Source organism: Herpailurus yagouaroundi, unplaced genomic scaffold (assembly GCF_014898765.1).
Source record: "Herpailurus yagouaroundi ecotype Mexico unplaced genomic scaffold, PumYag 219, whole genome shotgun sequence".
Taxonomy (NCBI): Eukaryota; Metazoa; Chordata; class Mammalia; order Carnivora; family Felidae; genus Herpailurus; species Herpailurus yagouaroundi.
The window spans coordinates 1,949,001-1,968,619 of record NW_024412450.1 but is presented as its reverse complement, the minus strand read 5'-3'; the positions used below and the strand labels follow the sequence as shown (position 1 = coordinate 1,968,619).

The window sequence follows — 19,619 nt, the reverse complement described above, 5'->3', positions numbered from 1 at the left end:
TGCCATCCCTACTGCCATTTTTTTATCATTGCCATTTCTATCAACAGATTAATAATGAAGATCCTTACCATTATATCTATCTATCTAGAGAAAGAAAGAAACAAACAACCTCCCCACCCCCCGCCCTGGGGTGGGACTAGATTTTAGTTCTCTTTACTTCTAGTTCAGTGTTCTTTCCCATAGACTAAGTAATGCTCTATTCCAGCCTTAGTGTTAACTGACTTGCTTTGTAAATATGATATGGAGAGTGATTTTCTCCAAAGTGCTTGTTTATGGGGATTAGTCATAATCCCATGAACCCTCTATGCCCAGAACCCTTTTCAGTGAACTCTTCACATCCCTGTTTCTCAGACTATAAATGAAAGGGTTGAGAGTGGGAGTTACCAGGGTATACATGACAGCAGCAGCCAGCGCCCCCACAGAGCGAGAGGTTGATGGTGGCTTCAGGTAGGTGGCAAAGACTGTGCTGTAGAAGAGGATGACCATGGAGAGGTGGGAGCTGCATGTGGCCAGGGCTTTCTTTTTCCCCTGTGCCGATGGAACCCTAGCCACAGCCTGGAAGATATGGGTATAAGAGCTTATGATGCAGAGGAGAGGGCCGATTCCTAACAACCCGGTCAGAAGCATCATTAGGATCTCATTAGGGTGGGTATCTGAGCAAGAAAGACGAAAAAGTGGACCAAAATCACAGAAAAAGTGGGGAATCTCTTGGTTAGTATAGAAATACAACTGGGATAGAAACAAGATGTGCACCAGAGAGACAAAATGGGCCACCCCCCACAACCCACCCACCAGCAGCCCACATCTACAAGGTGTCATTAGCAGTGGGTAGTGCAGAGGATGGCAGATGGAAGCATAGCGGTCGATAGCCATGGCAGTCAAAAGCAGGTTGTCCATATCGGCAAAAACAGCAAAGAAATATAATTGGGACAGACATCCAGAGAAAGAGATGGATCCGTGGCTGGTCCGTAGATCCTCAAGCATTTTGGGGGCTGTGGTGGAAGTGAAGCAGAGATCCACCAGGGAGAGCTGGCTGAGGAAGAAGTACATGGGAGTGTGGAGGCGCACGTCAGCTCCGATGGCCAGCAGAAGGAGCGCGTTTCCTAAGAGGCTTACCAGGTAGAGTACTAGGAAGACACCGAAGAGGACTGGCCTGTTCCCTGGGCCCCTGGACAGCCCTGCCAGGACAAAGTCCGGGGTCCTGCTGCAGTTCATTCTAGGTCCTGGCGTGCTGTAAGAGAGGGGCCATCATGAGGGGAGTTGCTCACTATCGGGAGCCGAGGAAGACAGAACGCTGGACCCTGTCTCTTGCCAGTGGGTTCCCCTGAGCAATCGATGTGGAGAATGAGTGAAAACCTAGAACAGCAATGGGAGGTACAAGAGCTGGACGTCAAAAAGGGTCACAGTGTGAGACACAGAGATGAGAGAAGGCAGGGAACGGCGAGGCCTCCTGGAGTTCTTTGCATGTAAAAGAGAAACTTGGTCTTGTGGGATGGTAGAAATACTTGTTTGTGAATCTGTATCACAAAAGCATGAGTCTTTGAAGGCAGAGGCTGCATCTCTTAGTTTAGGGCTTCGCATACAGTGGGAGCTCAGTAAATGCTCCTGCCCATCTACACAGTTGTGACTGAAGCACAGTGAGCCTCTAAAGAGTTTAATATGCCCACCCTTGCCCCATCAGTGTGTTCTCCACACCGCAGCCAGAGTGATCTTGTCAAAAAAGAAAATCTGATTATATCACTTCCTTGTTTACAAATAAGTGTCTGCAGGACATTGGTATTATGAAAATTCAGAAATCCCGGCCATGTCCTCCAGAGCTCAGTTTTTATTGAGCTTGTGGCATCTCACCAACTTCACCTTGAATCACTCATTTTCTGCTCCCTGCCACCCCAGCTGTGTGGCCTCCCTTCCCTGAGTCCCTGTGCTCATCTCCCTACCTCAAAGCGGTTGGTAACTTTCTTTGGGAGATTTCCTTTGCTTCTTTGATTAAACCAAACCTACCTTTTGTTTCCTGTGATAGCATCTTTGTAGAATTCACTACAGTTGTGATGTAGGAGGTGTAATCACATTCATCTTGTGTAAATATTTATTGAAGGTATTTAGTTGATGGTGGAGTCATCTTAAGACCAGACGGTGCCTTGTGGCAGAGACCGCATCTAGTTGTCTTCTCTGTTGAATGCCCAGTGTTTGTCATACGAAAGACTGAGTTTGCCTCAAAGTGAACAAGTATATTAATCATTGGAGAGTGAAGGCCAGAGAGGGCAATATGCTGTCCTTCCCAAGTGGTTCCCTTCCATGTCAACACTTTGTGAATAAAAGTTCTTTCTTCCAGTATCCTCCTAGGATGTGGGCTGAAAACATTGATGCATCTGCTTGCTTCATCCTGCAAATCCAGACCAAGGGCTCTGACACTTATTTTCTTACAAAGTCTTGCTCCTTTCTGTCTTCCCCATCTTCACAGTTACCTTCTATGGACTTCTGTCAGCTCACTCCCAGCTTATTCCATCAACAGCTTATTCCATCAGCACCTTACCTCCCCCTCTGATTGCTGTGATTCATGCTGAAAGCATCTGCACTGGGCCTGGCCCTGCCATGCTCAGGCTCCTCTAACACCTTATTTCCTACTGCATCACATCTGTCCATCTGTGCCTGCTTATCAAGAACTTCCACAGCAGGACCCTCCCACCTATAAAACAGGGCTCCCACTGCTCACCAGCACCCGGTGCCCTCTCTCCTGGGCTGCCCACCTCGTGGTCACTTCTGCCTTCTTACATGTCCTTTCCTTGACCTAAAGCCCCAGGCCTTTTCTCTCCTGATGTATTTCCTTCTTGTCCAAGTATCTCCAGGTCTCAGTGGAAAATATACTGCCTTCACCACCACATTTCTCAAGTATTCTAACACTCATTATTTTATATCTTCTGAAATATATAAACAGGATGATTTAGCCCTTAAGTGGATATTGTCTTAAGGTGTTTCCTACTTTTTATGACATATTTTCTCTTACCAATTGTAAATACCTTGGGAGTAGAAATGATGTTTTCTTTTTAGTAGTTCTGTATAGCACCAGCCCACATCTGAGCGCTCTGGTCTGTCTCAAGATTATTGCTTCATGACTGCCTCTAAGTGTTTGCTACAGTGTCCTTTTCATTTTCCGTGTTTGTGCTAATTACCTCCTTGTTTCTACTAATCGTAAAGTATTCTGATAGATGAGTGGTCTAGTGTGAAGGGACAAATCTTTTCCCTCTTTATGTAGAGCATTTTTTATGTACTTGAGACTTGAGTTTCTGAAACTTTCACATGGTTAAGGGTCACCTGGAGAGCCAGGTAAGTCACAGGTTTCTGGGCTCCACCCCAGAGACTGTCTTTAGTTTTGGAGTGAAACATGAGAATTTGCATTTCTGTCTCACTCAAACCTCAGGCAATGCTGACCCTGCCTGTCTGCTGAATTGAATTCAAAATGTGGGGTATCCTATTCTCCATACTTATATGAGTTTTTCTATTTTTTTCAACTCTTTTTAAAAAAATGAAAACTGGAAGATGTCCTTCTCTTACAAGATTAAGTCTTCCCTTACTCTTTTTTTCTGTTACAAACAGCACATCTTTTGTCCAGATATGGCCATACCTCTCAATGTTTCCATATCTTTCCCCAGGTTGGATCTTCTTGATGATTTTGCTTGAATAATCTCAGTGCTACTATAGCACTTTGAGTAATGCTAATATAGCACTTTGAGTGCTACTATAGCCACTTCTGGAAAATGTATAGTTCATGTTGAATCTCAGATATCCCAGTTCATCTTGGGTTATCTGAATGATATTTGGGCATCTAAAATATGTAAGATCCTAACTATCTAAAATTGTGAGGTCTCAGCCTTCTAAACCCTTAGCCTCAGATGGATGATATCCCTAATAAACTAACCTGTCCCCACAGCCTTCTGCAACTATTCCTCTACTTTTCTATGCTTTATGGCAAATCCTTCAAAAAGTCAATTGCCTCCATCACTCACTGTCCATTATGGTCCATGCTCTTTTGAAATCTCAATCATGCTTTTGCCCTAATCATGCCACTGAAAATACTCTCATCTATACCAACATTCAGTCCTCAGTCCTTAAGTTACTTGACCTCTCAGCAAGATTTAGAATGGTTGATTCCTCTTTTCATACTCCAAACGCATTCTTCCCGTTGCTCCCAGGACCTGCCACACTCTCCCATTGCTATCACTGATGAACTCTCCCTTAGCTTCCTTGGTTGACTCCTCCTCTGTTTCCTTATTCACTTTTGGGCCTCTTCTGGCCACTCTCTTACAGTTCCAGGCTTTAAATATCTATAAAAACATAGCTCCTAAATTGTGTTTTCAATTCCACCATCTTTTCAACCCTCTAGACTCATCTATTTAACTTCCTGCCAGATATGTCCTTATGAATGTCTGTTGGTAGCTTTACCACATAAGGTATTTCTTACAATGGGACTGATTGACATACTTCTTTGGAAACAAGTACAGATCTGGACCCAAGGACAGAGTTTCCATCCACTATGTTCCTCTCTGAAATCTGAGCCCCTTACTCTGTCAGGTGCTACCCTCCATATTTACCACCTAGATTCCCTCATCTCCACCCCATGAGTGTTGCCCTTAAAAATATGTATTTTCCCCAATGCTCTTACTGAGAGAGTATGACATTCTAGAGGATCCAGACCCTTTGACTGCATTGGTGATACTGTGTCTGAAGGTAGAGAAGATACAGCTTGGGAGATGAACATTATTAATCTGCATTTCTCTTGGGACTCCAAGTGGCTGGGCTGAAGAAGGAAGCTTTCTTGACCTCAGAGACTTATTCCCAGAGATACTTAGTAGTGGGAAGTCTGAAAGTATTTTCTGAAGAAACAGCCAAAGTTTTTACAATGGCATGGGAGATCCAGTGTGATTTGTACTCCTATTAACTCCCTGATACATCCTCTCCTCCTACATTCTTCTCCACCAGCTCTGAAATAGCTCGACCAACCTCCTTGTCAGGACTGAATTCCACCAGCCATTCTCCTTCTTCAGCTGCGTTGCTCCCCCTGCTTCCTTACCTTGAACACAGCCCATTTCTCCCCAACCCTTCGTTTCCTTCATGTCTTTGCTTAATGTCATTTTGCAATGAGACTTATTCTGGTGGCCCTAGTTTATGCAATAAACTACATCCAACATTCCCAGTTTTCCTGATCCTAGTCTACTTTCTAACGTACTACATAATTTATTTATTCATTATCTATCTTCTCTCCCCATAATGTAAACTGTATGGGAGTAGAGATGCTTGCTTGTTTTGTTCGCTAATGTCTCCCCAGCACACAGGATAGTGCACAGCACATGGTAGGGACACTATAAAATATTGAACTGATGACACTTCAGGCCTTTGCTTTTCCCATTGATCTCATTGTCAGTCAGTGTCAATGAACCAGTATGGACAGGTTCATGTCTATCAAGTAATAGCTTACATATCTTAGATCTATATTATTATGAAAGTTCTTATTCTAAATAAATGAAATGCATAATTTTGCCTAAACTGCGAAATCTGGTTCTCAGAGTGGGATGCAGGGGAGTTCAGCTCCTCACTAGTGCTCATGGGTTGAATTGTGATGACAGCTATCACAAAGGCCTCCTACTTACATGAAACTTCCTTGTCACTTTATCTGAAAAACAGCCATCAATCTGCACGAATACAGGTCATGGAAGACAAAATTTCAGTCTAAGAAATGAAACCATAGGGAATAAGCTAAGAGTTTAAATTAAAAGAGAAATGTGTGTGTGGGGGGGGAAATCCTACTATATTAATAAAATTAATTCAAGGAACCTCAGCAGGATTTTCTTGAACATAAATTCTGAAGGCAAAGGAAAAGCAGTGTCATATAGGGGTCAGAGATTTGAGTTTTGACATCTACTCCTGTACTTTCTGTTCTACTGCAGACAAGTATTGGTTTTCTTCTCCTTGTTCCCCTTCCTACTGCTTCTCTTCTTTTCTCTTAACTCATAGATTTATGATCTTCTTCAACTATAGCTTTTGGAAAACTGTAGGCAACAGTTGGGAGATAAGAAATTAAGGATTTCATGGAGCTCTATTTTAGGGAGGCAGACAAGGTTGTGTCCTCGCTTGGGGTAGGGGCAGCCCAAGCACACGTAAACTGTGAAGCTTCCTTTAGCAGCTAATTTGATCACTGCAGGAGAGGTGTTTGTTTCATCTGCGATGCTGATTTTCTGAGTTCTTTTTTTTTTTCTAGGAATTTGATGATTTTTTTTATTTATATATGAAATTTATTGTCAAATTGGTTTCCATACAACACCCAGTGCTCATCCCAAAAGGTGCCCTCCTCAATACCCATCACCCACCCTCTCCTCCCTCCCACCCCCCATCAACCCTTAGTTTGTTCTCAGTTCTCAACAGTCTCTTATGCTTTGGCTCTCTCCCACTCTAACCTCTTTTTTTTTTTTCCTTCCCCTCCCCCATGGGTTCCTGTTAAGTCTCTCAGGATCCACATAAGAGTGAAACCATATGGTATCTGTCTTTCTCTGTATGGCTTATTTCACTTAGCATCACACTCTCCAGTTCCATCCACGTTGCTACAAAAGGCCATATTTCATTTTTTCTCATTGCCACGTAGTATTCCATTGTGTATATAAACCACAATTTCTTTATCCATTCATCCGTTGAGGGACATTTAGGCTCTTTCCATAATTTGGCTATTGTTGAGAGTGCTGCTATGAACATTGGGGTACAAGTGCCCCTATGCATCAGTACTCCTGTGTCCCTTGGATAAATTCCTAGCAGTGCTATTTCTGAGTTCTTTTAACAAGAGAAGTCTCTCAGTCCATGACAGTGAAAGGACAAAATCCTACTGGATGGTAGGGCACACTGACTTGCTAGCACCTAAATGACTGTTATCAAGTCCATATTATATGAAAATCAAAGAAGTGAAATGTACCAGTGTAGTCTGGAGAGTCACTGTTTCACGCAGTCAAGTCTTTTATATAGAAGAGGGAGCAAACTTTACCTGTGGTTTCCAAGGGCAGACCTAGGACCAAATACGTGACATAACAACAGAAATAGTAATGTCTACAATTTCTTGTTATAATGATGTACTCTACACTTCCTTAGGGGCTCAATGCATCACTTCACTCAATGCTCACAATTTTATTTTGAGGAAGGTATTGTTATTTTTCCTCAGGAGGAGAAGGTTATAACTTGTTAGTGTTCACACAGCTAGGAGCTGGAGGTGCCTGAGCTCAGCTGTCCTGCCAGCGATGGAGATTAAAGCCGGTGACCCCACCCTTTCTAGCACTGGGTGTGCTCCATCCATGCAGAGCTCAACCTTAGGCTGGATTATCACCTAGAAAATAATTGTGCAGGGTATTCCAGTGGCCAGACTAAAGGACTTTTAAACCTCCTTCTAAACTGGAAGTACAGATTCTGCTCGTGAAAGGTGGTCCACGAAAGCTGGTCCAGGTATGTTGTTGATTTCCAGCGCCAAGCATGATGCCCAGCATTCTAAATGCTGGCCGACCCCACACACAGCCACAGGTTAGCACATACAGTTCAGTGTGGGAAGGGGTGGAGGGAGTACACCATGTGGAAGTGTAGAGACAAGGTTCGCTAGGATTTCTGCCTCCTTTGTTTTTTTTCAGGTGATGAGTGCAGTGCTGTTTGTCCTAGAGAAATCACTGATTAGTGATTACCACCAAACGACTTCTCACGATGGGATTCTTTCAAGATGGTAGTTTCTTGTTTGTATACAGGACAGAACATTCAGATGATGCAAAGGAAAATTTGTTGTGTAAATGAATTCAGACGAGATATGTTATTTTAATACTGATAGAAATTCTGGGAACCAGTTTGTATCTCTCCTTAGCTCTGGGCCAGAGCTTTGGGATTGCTGTTTCTTTATTGTCCATTCAGTTCTCCAATGAGATGGAATTCAGCCAAGCACTGTCCCCTGTAGGTTAACTCATGAGAGATTTCCTTTATAAAAAGCTTATTTTTCATAACACTTAAACAATGCATGGCATCCATGAAGTTAAGTAGAAATAAAATAATTCATATTGATTCATTGTGTTTTTTATTGTCCTGTAATTTTAAAACACAAGACTATCAGACCTAATATTAATTTGTTTTTTCAAGTTTCTTTTTTAAATTTAAATCCAAGTTATGTTAACCATGTAGTGTAATAATGATTTCAGGGATAGAATTTAGTGATTCATCACTTACATATAACACCCAGTGCTCATCCCAACAGGTGGCCTCCCTAATGCCCATCACCCGTTTAGCCCATCCCCTGCCACCTCCCCTCCAGCAACCCTCAATTTGTTCTCTAAGAGTCTTTTATGGTTTGCCTCCCTCTCTGTTTTTGTCTTATTTTTGCTCACCTTCCCCTATGTTTATATTGTTTGTTTCTTAAATTACACATGTGAATGAAATCATGATATTTGTATTTATCTGACTGACTTATTTTGCTTAGCATAATATACTCTAGTTCCACCTACATTCTTCCAAATGGCAAGATTTCATTCTTTTTCATCACCGAGTAATAGTCCACTGTGTATATATATCACATCTTCTTTGTCCATTCATCAGTAGATGGACATTTGGACTTTTCCCATTCTTTGGTTATTGTCTCTGTGTGTGTGTGTCTGTGTGAAATGTATTTATTAATATGGGGGTACAACTGGCATTTCTATATAATTAAGACTTTCCATCCACAAAGAGGATGTATTTCTTCATTTATTCAAGCCTTCTTTGATAAACTTTTGTCATTTTGGTCAAAGTTTGTCATGTATGGCATATGTAGGCCATACACATTTTTATGACATTATTTTAGGGTATATTTTATATGTGGTTGCTATTGTCAAAGGGTTATTTTAAAAATCCTATTTCCCGACTAATTTCTGATATATTAAAAGGCTCTTGATATTTGTTTATTTACCGTGTATCTGGACACATTATGTAAATTTCTTATTGTTTTTAAGTTTTACTTATTTATTTTGTGAGAGAGAGACAGAGAGAGAGAAAGAGAGAAAGAGAGAGAAAGAGAGAGGCAGCATGAGTAGAGGAGGGGCAGAGAGAGAGGAAGACATAAAAGATCCCAAGCAGGCTCCACAATGTCAGCACAGAGCCCCATAATACTTTGGCTACTGTTGATAGCACTGCTATAAACATTAGGGTACATGTGCCCCTTAGAATCAGCATTTTTGTATCCTTTGGATAAACACCTAGTAGTGCAATTGCTGAGTCATCGGGTAGTTCTATTTTTAGTTTTTTGAGGAACCTCCATACTGTTTTCCCGACTGGCTACACCAGTTTGCATTACCACCAGCAGTGCAAGGGGGGGGGGTCCCCTTTCTCTGCATCCTCACCAATATCGGTCGTTTCCTGAATTGTTAATTTTAGCCATTCTGACAGGTGTGAGGTGGTATCTCATTGTGGTTTTGATTTGTATTTCCCTGATGATGAGTGATGATGAATGTCTTTTCATGTGTCTGTTAGCAATCTGGATGTCTTCTTTGGAAAAGTGTCTGTTCATGTCTTCTGCCCATTTCTTCACTGGATTATTTGTTTTTTTTGGGTGTGGAGTTTGCTAAGTTCTTTATAGGTTTTGGATACTAACCCTTTATCTGATATCTCATTTGCAAATATCTTCTCCCATTCTGTTGGTTGCTGCCTTTTAGTATTGCTAATTGTTTCCTTCACAGTGCAGAACTGTTTTTCTTGATGAGGTCCCAATAGTTCATTTTTGCTTTTGTTTCCCTTGCCTCCAGAAATATGTGAAGTAAGAAGTTGCTGTGGCTGAGGTCAAAGAGGTTGTTGTCTGTTTTCTCCTCCAGAATATGGATGGTTTCCTGTCTTATGTTTAGGTCTTTCATCCATTTTGAGTTTATTTTTGTGTATGGTGTAAGAAAGTGGTCCAGCTTCATTCTGCATGTTGCTGTCCAGTTTTCCCAGCATCATTTGCTAAAGAAACTGTCTTTTTTTTCATTGTATATTCTTTCCTGCTTTGTCAAAGATTAGTTGGCCATATGTTTGTGGGTCCATTTCTGGGTTTACTATCCTGTTCCATTGATCTGATCTGTTTTTGTGCCAGTACCATACTGTCTTGAAAACTATAGCTTTGTCATACAGGTCAAAGTTTGGAATAGTGTGATGCCTCCAGCTTTGGTTTTCTTTTTCAACATTACTTTGACTATTCAAGGTAATTTCTGGTTTGATACAAATTTTAGGATTGTTTGTTCTATGAAGAATGCAGGTGTTATTTTGATTGGGATTGCATTGAATGTGTAGATTGCTTTGGGTAGTATCGACATTTTAACAATATTTGTTCTTTCAATCCATGAGCATGGAATGTTTTTCCATTTCTTGGTGTCTTCTTCAATTTATTTCATAAGCTTTCTGTAGTTTTCAGTGTATAGATTTTTCACCTCTTTGGTTAGGTTTATTCCTAGATATTTTATGGTTTTGGGTACAATTTTAATGGGATAAATTCCTTGATTTCTCTTTCTGCTGCTTCATTAATGGTGTATAGAAATGTAACCAATTTCTGTATGTGGATTTTATATGCTGCAACTTTGATGAATTCATGTCATTTCTCCAGTTTTTTGGTGGAGTTTTTGGGTTTTCCACATAGAGTATCATGTCATTTGCGAAGAGTGAAGGTTCAAATTCTTCCTTGCCAATTTGGATGCCTTTTATTTCTTTTTGTTGTCTGGTTGCAGAGGCTAGGACTTACAACACAATGTTGAATCATAGTGATGAATGTGGACATCCCTGTCATGTTCCTGACCATATGGGGAAGGCTCTCAGTTTTTCCACATTGACAATGATATTAACTATGGGTCTTTCATATATGGCCTTTATGATATTGAGGTATGTTCCTTTTATTCCTACTTTCTTGAGGGTTTTTATCACACGAGGATGCTGTATTTTGTTAAGTGCTTTTTCTGCATCTATTGAGAGGATCATGTGGTTTTTATCTTTACTTGTATTAATGTTATGTAACACATTGATTGATTTATAAATATTGAACCCACCTTGCATCCAAGAAATAAATCTGGCTTTATTGTGGTGAATAATTCTTTTAAGTATTGTTGGATCCAGTTTGCTAATATCTTGTTGAGGATTTTTGCATCGATTTTTATCAGGGACATTGGTCTGTAATTATCTTTTTAGTGGTGTCTTTGTCTGATTTTGGATTCAAGGTAATGCTGGCTTCATAGAATTTGGAAGTTTTCCTTCCATTTCTAATTTTTGAAACAGCTTCAAAACTATAGGTATTAATTCTTCTTTAAACATCTGGTAGAATTCCCCTGGGCAGCCATGTGGCCCTGGACTATTGTTTGGAGATTTTTGATTACTGATTCAATTTCTTTACTGGTATGGGTGTGTTCAAATTTTCTGTTTCTTCTTGTTTCAGTTTTGGTAGTTTATATGTTTTGAGAAATTTGTCCATTTCTTCCACATTGCCCAAATTGTTGGCATTTAGTTGCTCATAATATTCTCTTATTACTGTTTTTATTTCTGCTGTGTTGGTTGTGATCTCTCCTCTTTCTTTCTTTCTTGATTTTATTTATTTGGGTCCTTTCCTTTTTCTTTTTGATCATTCTGGCAAGGGGGTTATCATTTTGATAATTCTTTTAAAGAACCAGCTCCTGGTTTCATTGATCTGTTCTACTGTTTTTTGTTTTGTTTTGTTTTGTTGTTTCATTTATTTTTTTTGATATCATTGATTTCTGCTATAATCAGTATTATTTCCCTTCTGCTGGTTTTGGGTTGTATTTGCTGTTCTTTTCCAGCTCCTTTAGGTGTAAGGTTAGGTTCTATTTCCGAGACCTTTCTTCCTTTTTTAGGAATGCCTGGATTGCTATATACTTCCCTCTTATGACTGCGTTTGCTGCATCTCAGAGGTTTTGGACTGTCGTGTTTTCATTTATTTTTTTCCATGGAGTTTTTAATTTCCTCTTTAATTCCTTGGCTAACCCATCATTCTTTAGTAGGATATTCTTTAATCGCCAAGTATTCATGGTCTTTCTAAATTTTTTCTTGTGGTTGATTTTGAGTTTCATAATGTTGTGGTCTGAAAGTATGCATGGTATGATGTCTATCTTTTTGTACTTGCTGAACACTGATTTGTGACCCATTATGTGAGCTATTCTGGAGAATATTCCATGTGTACTCGAGAAAAATGTGTATTCTGCTGCTTTAGGATGAACTTTTCTGAGTATATCTGTTAAGTCCATCCTGTATAAAAGCCATTGTTCCTTGTTGATTTGCTGTTTAGATTATCTGTCCATTGTTGTAAGTGGGGTGTTGAAATTCCCTACTATTATGGTATTATTGTCAATGAGTTTCTTTATGTTTGTGATTAACTGATTTTTATATTTGGGTTCCTCCACATTGGGAGCATAAATATTCACAATTAGATCTTCTTTTGGGTAGACCCTTTAATTATGATACAATGCTTTCTCCATCTCTTTTTACGGACTTTGTTTTAAAATCTAGTTTGTCTGATATAAGTATGGCTACTCTAGCTTTTGATGACCATTAGTGTGATAGATGGTTCTCCTTCCCTTTATTTTCAATCTGCAGGTGTCTTTAAATCTAAAATGAGTCTCTTGTAGGCAGCATATAATAGGTCTTGTTTTCTTAATCATTCTGATACCCTGTGTCTTTTGTTTGGAGCACTTAGTCCATTTACATTCAGAGTGAGTCCTGAAAGGGCCCCTGGATGGCTCAGTTGATTAAGTGTTAGACTTTGGCTCAGCTCATGATCTCACAGCTCGTATGTTTGATCCCCACATCAGGTTCTATGCTGATATCTCAGAGCCTGAAGTCTCCTTCGGAGGCTCTCTGTCTTTCCCCCAGTCACATTCCCTACCTCTTTCAGAAATAAATAATAAAAAATATTAAAAACTTTTAAATTTAGAATGAATACTGAAAGATGAATTTAGTGCCATTGTGTTGCCTGTAGACTTGGTGTTTCTGGTTCTTTTTAGTTTTTGTTGCTTTTTGTCTTTTTTATTTTGTTTTGCCTTTTCTCCACTCAAAGAATCCCCCTTAAAGTTTCTTGCAGGGCTGGTTTAGTGGTCACGAACTCCTTTGGTTTTTGTTTGTTTGGGAAACTCTTTACCTCTCCTTCTATTCTGAATGAAAGCCTTGCTGGATAACATTTTTCTGATTCAGCATGTTGAGTATATCCTGCCACTCCTTTCTGGCCTGCCAAGTTTCTGTGGATAGGTCTGCTGTGAACCTATTCTGTCTTCCCTTGCAGGTTAAGGACTTTTTTACTCTTGCTGCTTTCATGATTCTTTCTGTGTGTGTGTGTGTGTGTGTGTGTGTGTGTGTGTGTGTGTGTTTGTAATTTGTGAATTTGACTATGATATACTTGGTGATGGTCTTTTTGTTGAATTTAATGGGAGTTCTCTGTGCTTCCTCGATTTTGATGTCTGCATCCTTCCTCAGATTAGGAAAGTTTTCAGCTATAATTTGCTCACATAAACCTTCTGCCCCTTTTTCTCTCTCTTCATCTTCTGGGACTCCTATGATTCAGATGTTATTCCTTTTTAATAAGCCACTTAGTGCTCTAAGTCTTGTATAGTGATCTTTGGCCTTTGTTTCACACTTTTTTTCTGATTCATTGTTCTCCATAACTTTATCTTTTATATCACTGATTCACTTCTCTGCTTTGTCCACCCTTGCTGTCATAGCATCCATTTGAGATTGCATCCCAGTTATAGCATTTTTAATTTTGGCCTAGTGAGATTTTACTTCTTTTAACTCTGTAGTAGGGATTCTCTGCTATTTTCTATGCTTTTGTCAAGCTCGGCTAGTATTCTTATAATTTTGGTTTAATTCTACATCAGACATCTTGCTTATATCTGTGTTGATGAATTCTCTGGCTGCCATTTCTTTCTGTTCTTTCTTTTGGGGTGAATTGCTTCATTTTGACATCTTGGAGAAATAAGAAATCAATAAAAGAAAAAATAAAAATTAAAAGAATTTTGGGGCACCTGGGTGGCGCAGTCGGTTAAGCGTCCGACTTCAGCCAGGTCACGATCTCGCAGTCCGTGAGTTCGAGCCCCGCGTCAGGCTCTGGGCTGATGGCTCAGAGCCTGGCGCCTGTTTCCGATTCTGTGTCTCCCTCTCTCTCTGCCCCTCCCCCGTTCATGCTCTGTCTCTCTCTGTCCCCAAAAAATAAATAAATGTTGAAAAAAATTTTTAAAAAATTAAAAGAATTTTATTTTTATTTTTATTTAAAAAAAATTTTTTTTCAACGTTTATTTATTTTTGGGACAGAGAGAGACAGAGCATGAACGGGTGACAGGCAGAGAGAGAGGGAGACACAGAATCGGAAACAGGCTCCAGGCTCTGCGCCATCAGCCCAGAGCCTGACGCGGGGCTCGAACTCACAGACTGCGAGATCGTGACCTGGCTGAAGTCGGACGCTTAACCGACTGCGCCACCCAGGCGCCCCTAAAAGAATTTTAAAAAACCGAAAAATTAAATAAAGAAAGCTAGATCCTAGGTGTGTTTTACTCCACTTGTTGAAAGAAGCTTGATAGAATAGAGAAAAAAGGGAAAGGTAAAAAAAGGTAACAAATATTTAAAAATTAAAAAAGTATATATAACTGAATAAAATAAGATAAAATGAAATAGAATAAAAAATTTAAAAAATTAAAAATAAAGTAAAAAATAATAAATCAAAATAAAATTTTCTCTTTCTGTATCCAACCAAGAGGAAAAAAAGAAAGAAAAAAGGAAACAGCATAAACAGAAGCAAAGAAAGCGAACTAATGTATAAACCAGCAAACAGAGTGAAACCTGAATGAAATTACATCTAGTTTCCTCTAGAACTGAAACTATGAGCCACTCTGTAGTCCATAGCCTAGGCAGGTGGAGTGACTTGTGCTGGTTTCCTAGGGGATGTGCTTGGAGGGTGCATTTGGGTGGGACTTGGTATAATGGCTGCGTTCTCCACCATGTGGTACTGCTTAGCTTACTGGAGTGGCCAGTGTGGCATGCATGTGTGTGTATGTGCATGTGTGTGTGTAGGAGACGTGGTAATGGCTTCACCCAGGTCCTTAGTCTCTGTCACAGGAACTTCGAACTCTCACCCACCTGTGATCAAGCACCCCTCCTTTGTCTCAGGCCTCCATCCGCTCCTCACCTCTACCCTGTCCATGTCCAAGCTGCCTGCCCGAGTTCTATCTCAGATGGGGTTGTTTCAAAACTCCACACTTCAGAGACGCCTGTGGCTTAGACCTGTGCTTAGTCTCTGGGGGAGGGTCTCACTGAGCAATGGCTTGGTGCTGGCTCCCCCCAGAAAATGTTCATGAGATCCCACAGCAGCAGAGGTTCAGAGATTTTGGCAAATCACAACACACAGTTGGCACCAGGTTTCACCACACTCTGGTATCTTTGTCCCGATACCAGTAAATGTGGCCATTCTCTGGGGTCCACTGGGACCTTTGCCTGTGGGGAGGCCATATGGCCTCTACCAGATGCTCTCCAAGCAGGGGAACCACTTCTCCCCTTGTGGCATACAGACCCTTAAGACCCTCCTATCTGCTCCTGGGGATTCACCCTGCTTCCTCACCAGAGCACCACCAGGCACTGAGCTCTGAAACTTCAGATTCCATTGTTTATAGAATCCTGGTGGTATTGAAACCCTCTCTTTTCTTTCCTATCTCTGGTTTTGGGGAACAGATTTCTTGTTCAGTCCCCTATGAGTGTTTTCACTCTTTCTCTCAATGTCTCCCCAACTTCTTTCAGGGGGGTGTTTTTCTTGCATGATTGATGCACCACACTCTCCCCTTTCCTTTTTCTTTCTCTGTCCTCTCTCTGCAAAAAAAGCTCCCTACCTTCCACGGCTTTTCTCTCCCCAGTTCACCTCTCTACACCACATACCTGCCAAGTTCTGTGGCTCAAGTTATGTAGATTGTTGTGTTAATCCTCAGATCAGTTTCCTAGGTGTACAAAATGGTTTGGTGCTGATATAGCTGTGTCTCAGGGACAAGAGCAGCTCAAGGTCTCCATGCTGCTCTGCCATATTGATTCCTCTCCCTGAACCTCAATTTCAACAATATTTCTTATGATGTTTTTCCTGCCTTCAATTGTTTATAGTGTGTGTTATGGAAGCAAATAGTTTGGTTAACTTAGAAAAAAAAACCTACACAATTACAAATAAAAAGCCAAATAAAATTTATTATTTGGCCTTGAATTACCAATGATCATTTTAGATACTACTTTGTTTCCTTGAAAACAAATATCCTACCCAGTTTTTTTACTGTTTATTATTTTGACAATTTTAAGTATGTAGTGTAAATAAAGTTTTATCTTACATCTAAGAAATACAAGTTTAACATTCTCCTTTATTTTGTGTGTGAATGCTTATAAATTCCAACATTTGAATCAGAGTAATTCAAACTTTTCATGGATCTGGAGAAATTTAGGAATGATAAAGACCAATGGATTTTGGTTTTATGAGCACCAACCCTGTACCAAGCATTATTTACTTTACTCAGTGTTTTATTTCGTATTTCCTCTCAGAGTCATAATATGCTGCAATCATTATTATAATAATTTATTTGGGTCATGAATGTTTGGCTCTGTGCAAGTCTGGTGCATCCATATGATGGATGTAAATGTGGCCATTAGAAACCATATTGTAGAAGAGTGTTAATGACAGGAGGAATGTCATAATATGGTGTAGGATACAAAACTATAATCTTATCTTTATTTTGAACGTATGTACATAGGAAAATGTTGGAAAGATATATACAAAAAATTAGCACTCAGTGACATGAAGGATTAAGAGGATAAGAAGGACAAGGAAGTTTCTCAGGAAGAGACTCAAGTGACCCCACAGCTCATACAAACTGTCTGATGGATATTCACCAACCATCTCCAGGACATGGTGGAGAGTGAGGAAAGGGGCCTGCCTCTTCCCATGTGGGCTTTTAAATATTTACTTATTTCTGTAAAGATGTTCCTAATGTCCTGAAGAGATATGTCTCATAGGAAATTTTGAGTATGGGGGTTTCTGGTGATGATTGTTGCATGCCTCTGTGATTTGTTGTGGATGCTAAATGCTCAGTGTTTATGCTGATAGAGATGATGATTGTTTTACCTATCAAGCTATATTTTCTTGTTTTGTAGATTTCACTCTTGTACCATTTGAATAACAAAATTTGTAGGCTTCTCATTCTCAAGAGGAAGAAAGATAAAACCAAACTCTGTTCAAATTCATTATCTTGGGATTCTCCAACCTAAATGATTCGCAATTTTTACTCTTGACTATCTTCTTTCTGACCTATATCTGTACTTTGGGAGGAAATATCTTCATTATACTGGTGTCTGTGGCTGATCCACATGTACACACCCCCATGTATCATTTTCTGAGGAATTTGGCCTTTCTTGACATCTGCTACACCACCACCAACGTCCCCCAGATGATGGTGCATCTCCTGTCAGAGAAGAAGAGCAGGTCCTATGGGGGATGTGGGGCACAACTGTTTGCATGTATTTTCTTAGTAGGATCAGAGTGTCTCCTCCTGGGGCCATGGCGTATGACCGTTACATTGCAATCTGCAAACCTCTACAGTACTCAGTGATTATGAACAGAGCCCTGTATGGCCGGTTAGCCACCTCATGCTGGACTGGGGGGTTCCTCAACAAGGGAGTGCACACTTCTGACCTTCTACCTGCCCTTCTGTGGCAACAACCAGATTCAGTATTTCTTCTGTGACATCTCCCCTTTGCTGCTGTTGTCTTGTGGGGGCACTTCCGTCAATGAGTTGGCATTGCTGTCCATTGGGGTCTTCATTGCGTGGGCTCCTTTCTTGGGTATCATCCTTTCCTACTTCTATATTATCTCTGCTATCTTGAGGATCCGCTCCTCAGAGGAGAGGCAAAAGGTATTTTCTACCTGTGCCTCGCACCTGGTCATTGTCCTTCTGTACTACGGTAGTGCCATCTTCACATACGTGTGGCCCGTCTCAACATGGTCGCTGGAGAGAGACCAGCTGGTCTCTGTCCTCTGCAGTGTTGTCACTCCCATGTTAAATCCTGTCATCTGTACTTTGAAGAATAAGGACATCAGAAAGGCCTTGAAAGCGGTGGGAGAAAAGGTTGCAACCTTCAAATCTCATTTCCCTTGAACTGTAGTGTTTACTTTTCTGTGATGATTAATAATAGAAAATTAGCTTCTTAGTGATACAATCTCATTGCTTCTTGCCAACATTGCTAATTAAAAGTTAGTTTCGGGGCGCCTGGGTGGCGCAGTCGGTTAAGCGTCTGACTTCAGCCAGGTCACGATCTCGCGGTCCGTGAGTTCGAGCCCCGCGTCAGGCTCTGGGCTGATGGCTCAGAACCTGGAGCCTGTTTCCGATTCTGTGTCTCCCTCTCTCTCTGCCCCTCCCCCGTTCATGCTCTGTCTCTCTCTGTCCCAAAAATAAACGTTGAAAAAAAAAATTAAAAAAAAAAAGTTAGTTTCAATGATTAAACAAAGGGGCAAAGTAAAGGGTTACTATATATTTTTGTCCCCTTCCTATTCTTGAAACACTCGTGTCTTTTCTGTATGTTTGAAAGTTTTTCTAAATAGTTTAAAAAGTTTGAAGCTCATGGATATAACTACAAATATAATGCTTGTCTCCACATGTACATGATTTTTGATTATTTAACATCTGTGTCAAATATATTCTTTAGTTACTCTACTGTTCTTCCATTTTGCTTTTGTCCTATGGTGAATTATCTGTTGGCCTGCATTTCTGGTTTGCTACATTTATCTCAAAGTCATTTTCTTTTGTCACCTTCCTTCTTATTTTCACTGTGCTTTCAAAATCTTGAGAAAATTTTCTCTCTAAGGATGTAGAAGTTCTCCTTGTTTTCATCACTGCCAATACATTTTTCTATTGAGACTACACAAATAATTATGTATTAATTTAGTTTCCATAAAATGACTCATTCACTTCAATTTGGACAGCAATTTAATAAACATCTTAAATTCTGCATTATGCCTGAGGGATGTAGACCTCCACAGAAATGTGTACATCAGTATGAAATGGGTTCTCTTAAGTTCAGCTCTGAAGGGACATTTCAGATTTTTCGCTGACTGTGTAGAACAAATTCTGATTTAACTCCATTTGGAAAAGACCATGCCATAGTCTCTATACTCTTGTCTGTATTCTTCACCTCTAAATATGTGGCATGTTCCCATCTTCTTTAAGGAATCTCTGTAAATAACTCTACTTCTTTTTAACTTTAAAAAATGTTTATTTTTGAAAGTGAGAGAACACACACATGCGAGTGGCAGAGGGGCAGAGAGAGAGGGAGGCAAAGGATCCTAAACAGGCTTTGTATTGACAGCAGAGAGCTCAATGTAGGGCTCAAACTTACAAACCCTGAGATGATGACCTGAGCAGAAGTCAGACACTTAAGTGACTGGAGCCCCCCAGGTGCCCCTGAAAATAACTCTACTTTGTATGATCTGATGCTTCTGTGCTTCTTAGGTTGAGACACATTTTTACAAAAACAGCCCTGTACACACAATAAAATTCAGAAGGGCAAAAATATCTTATTTTTTTAAAAGATATAAAATATTTGGT

The 19,619-nt window shown here is 40.2% G+C and overlaps 1 protein-coding gene and 1 pseudogene across 1 annotated transcript; one reads left to right on the top strand and one right to left on the bottom strand.

Moving 5' to 3' along the window:
• Window positions 1–279: 279 nt before the first annotated feature.
• On the bottom strand, window positions 280–1,215 carry LOC121018395 (olfactory receptor 24-like). Its single transcript, XM_040457128.1, has one exon. The coding sequence runs from the start codon at window positions 1,213–1,215 to the stop codon at window positions 280–282; it is 936 nt and encodes a 311-aa protein (XP_040313062.1).
• A 129-nt stretch (window positions 1,216–1,344) lies between these two features.
• On the top strand, window positions 1,345–18,173 carry LOC121018394 (olfactory receptor 5V1-like; annotated as a pseudogene).
• The last annotated feature ends 1,446 nt before the right edge of the window (window positions 18,174–19,619 follow it).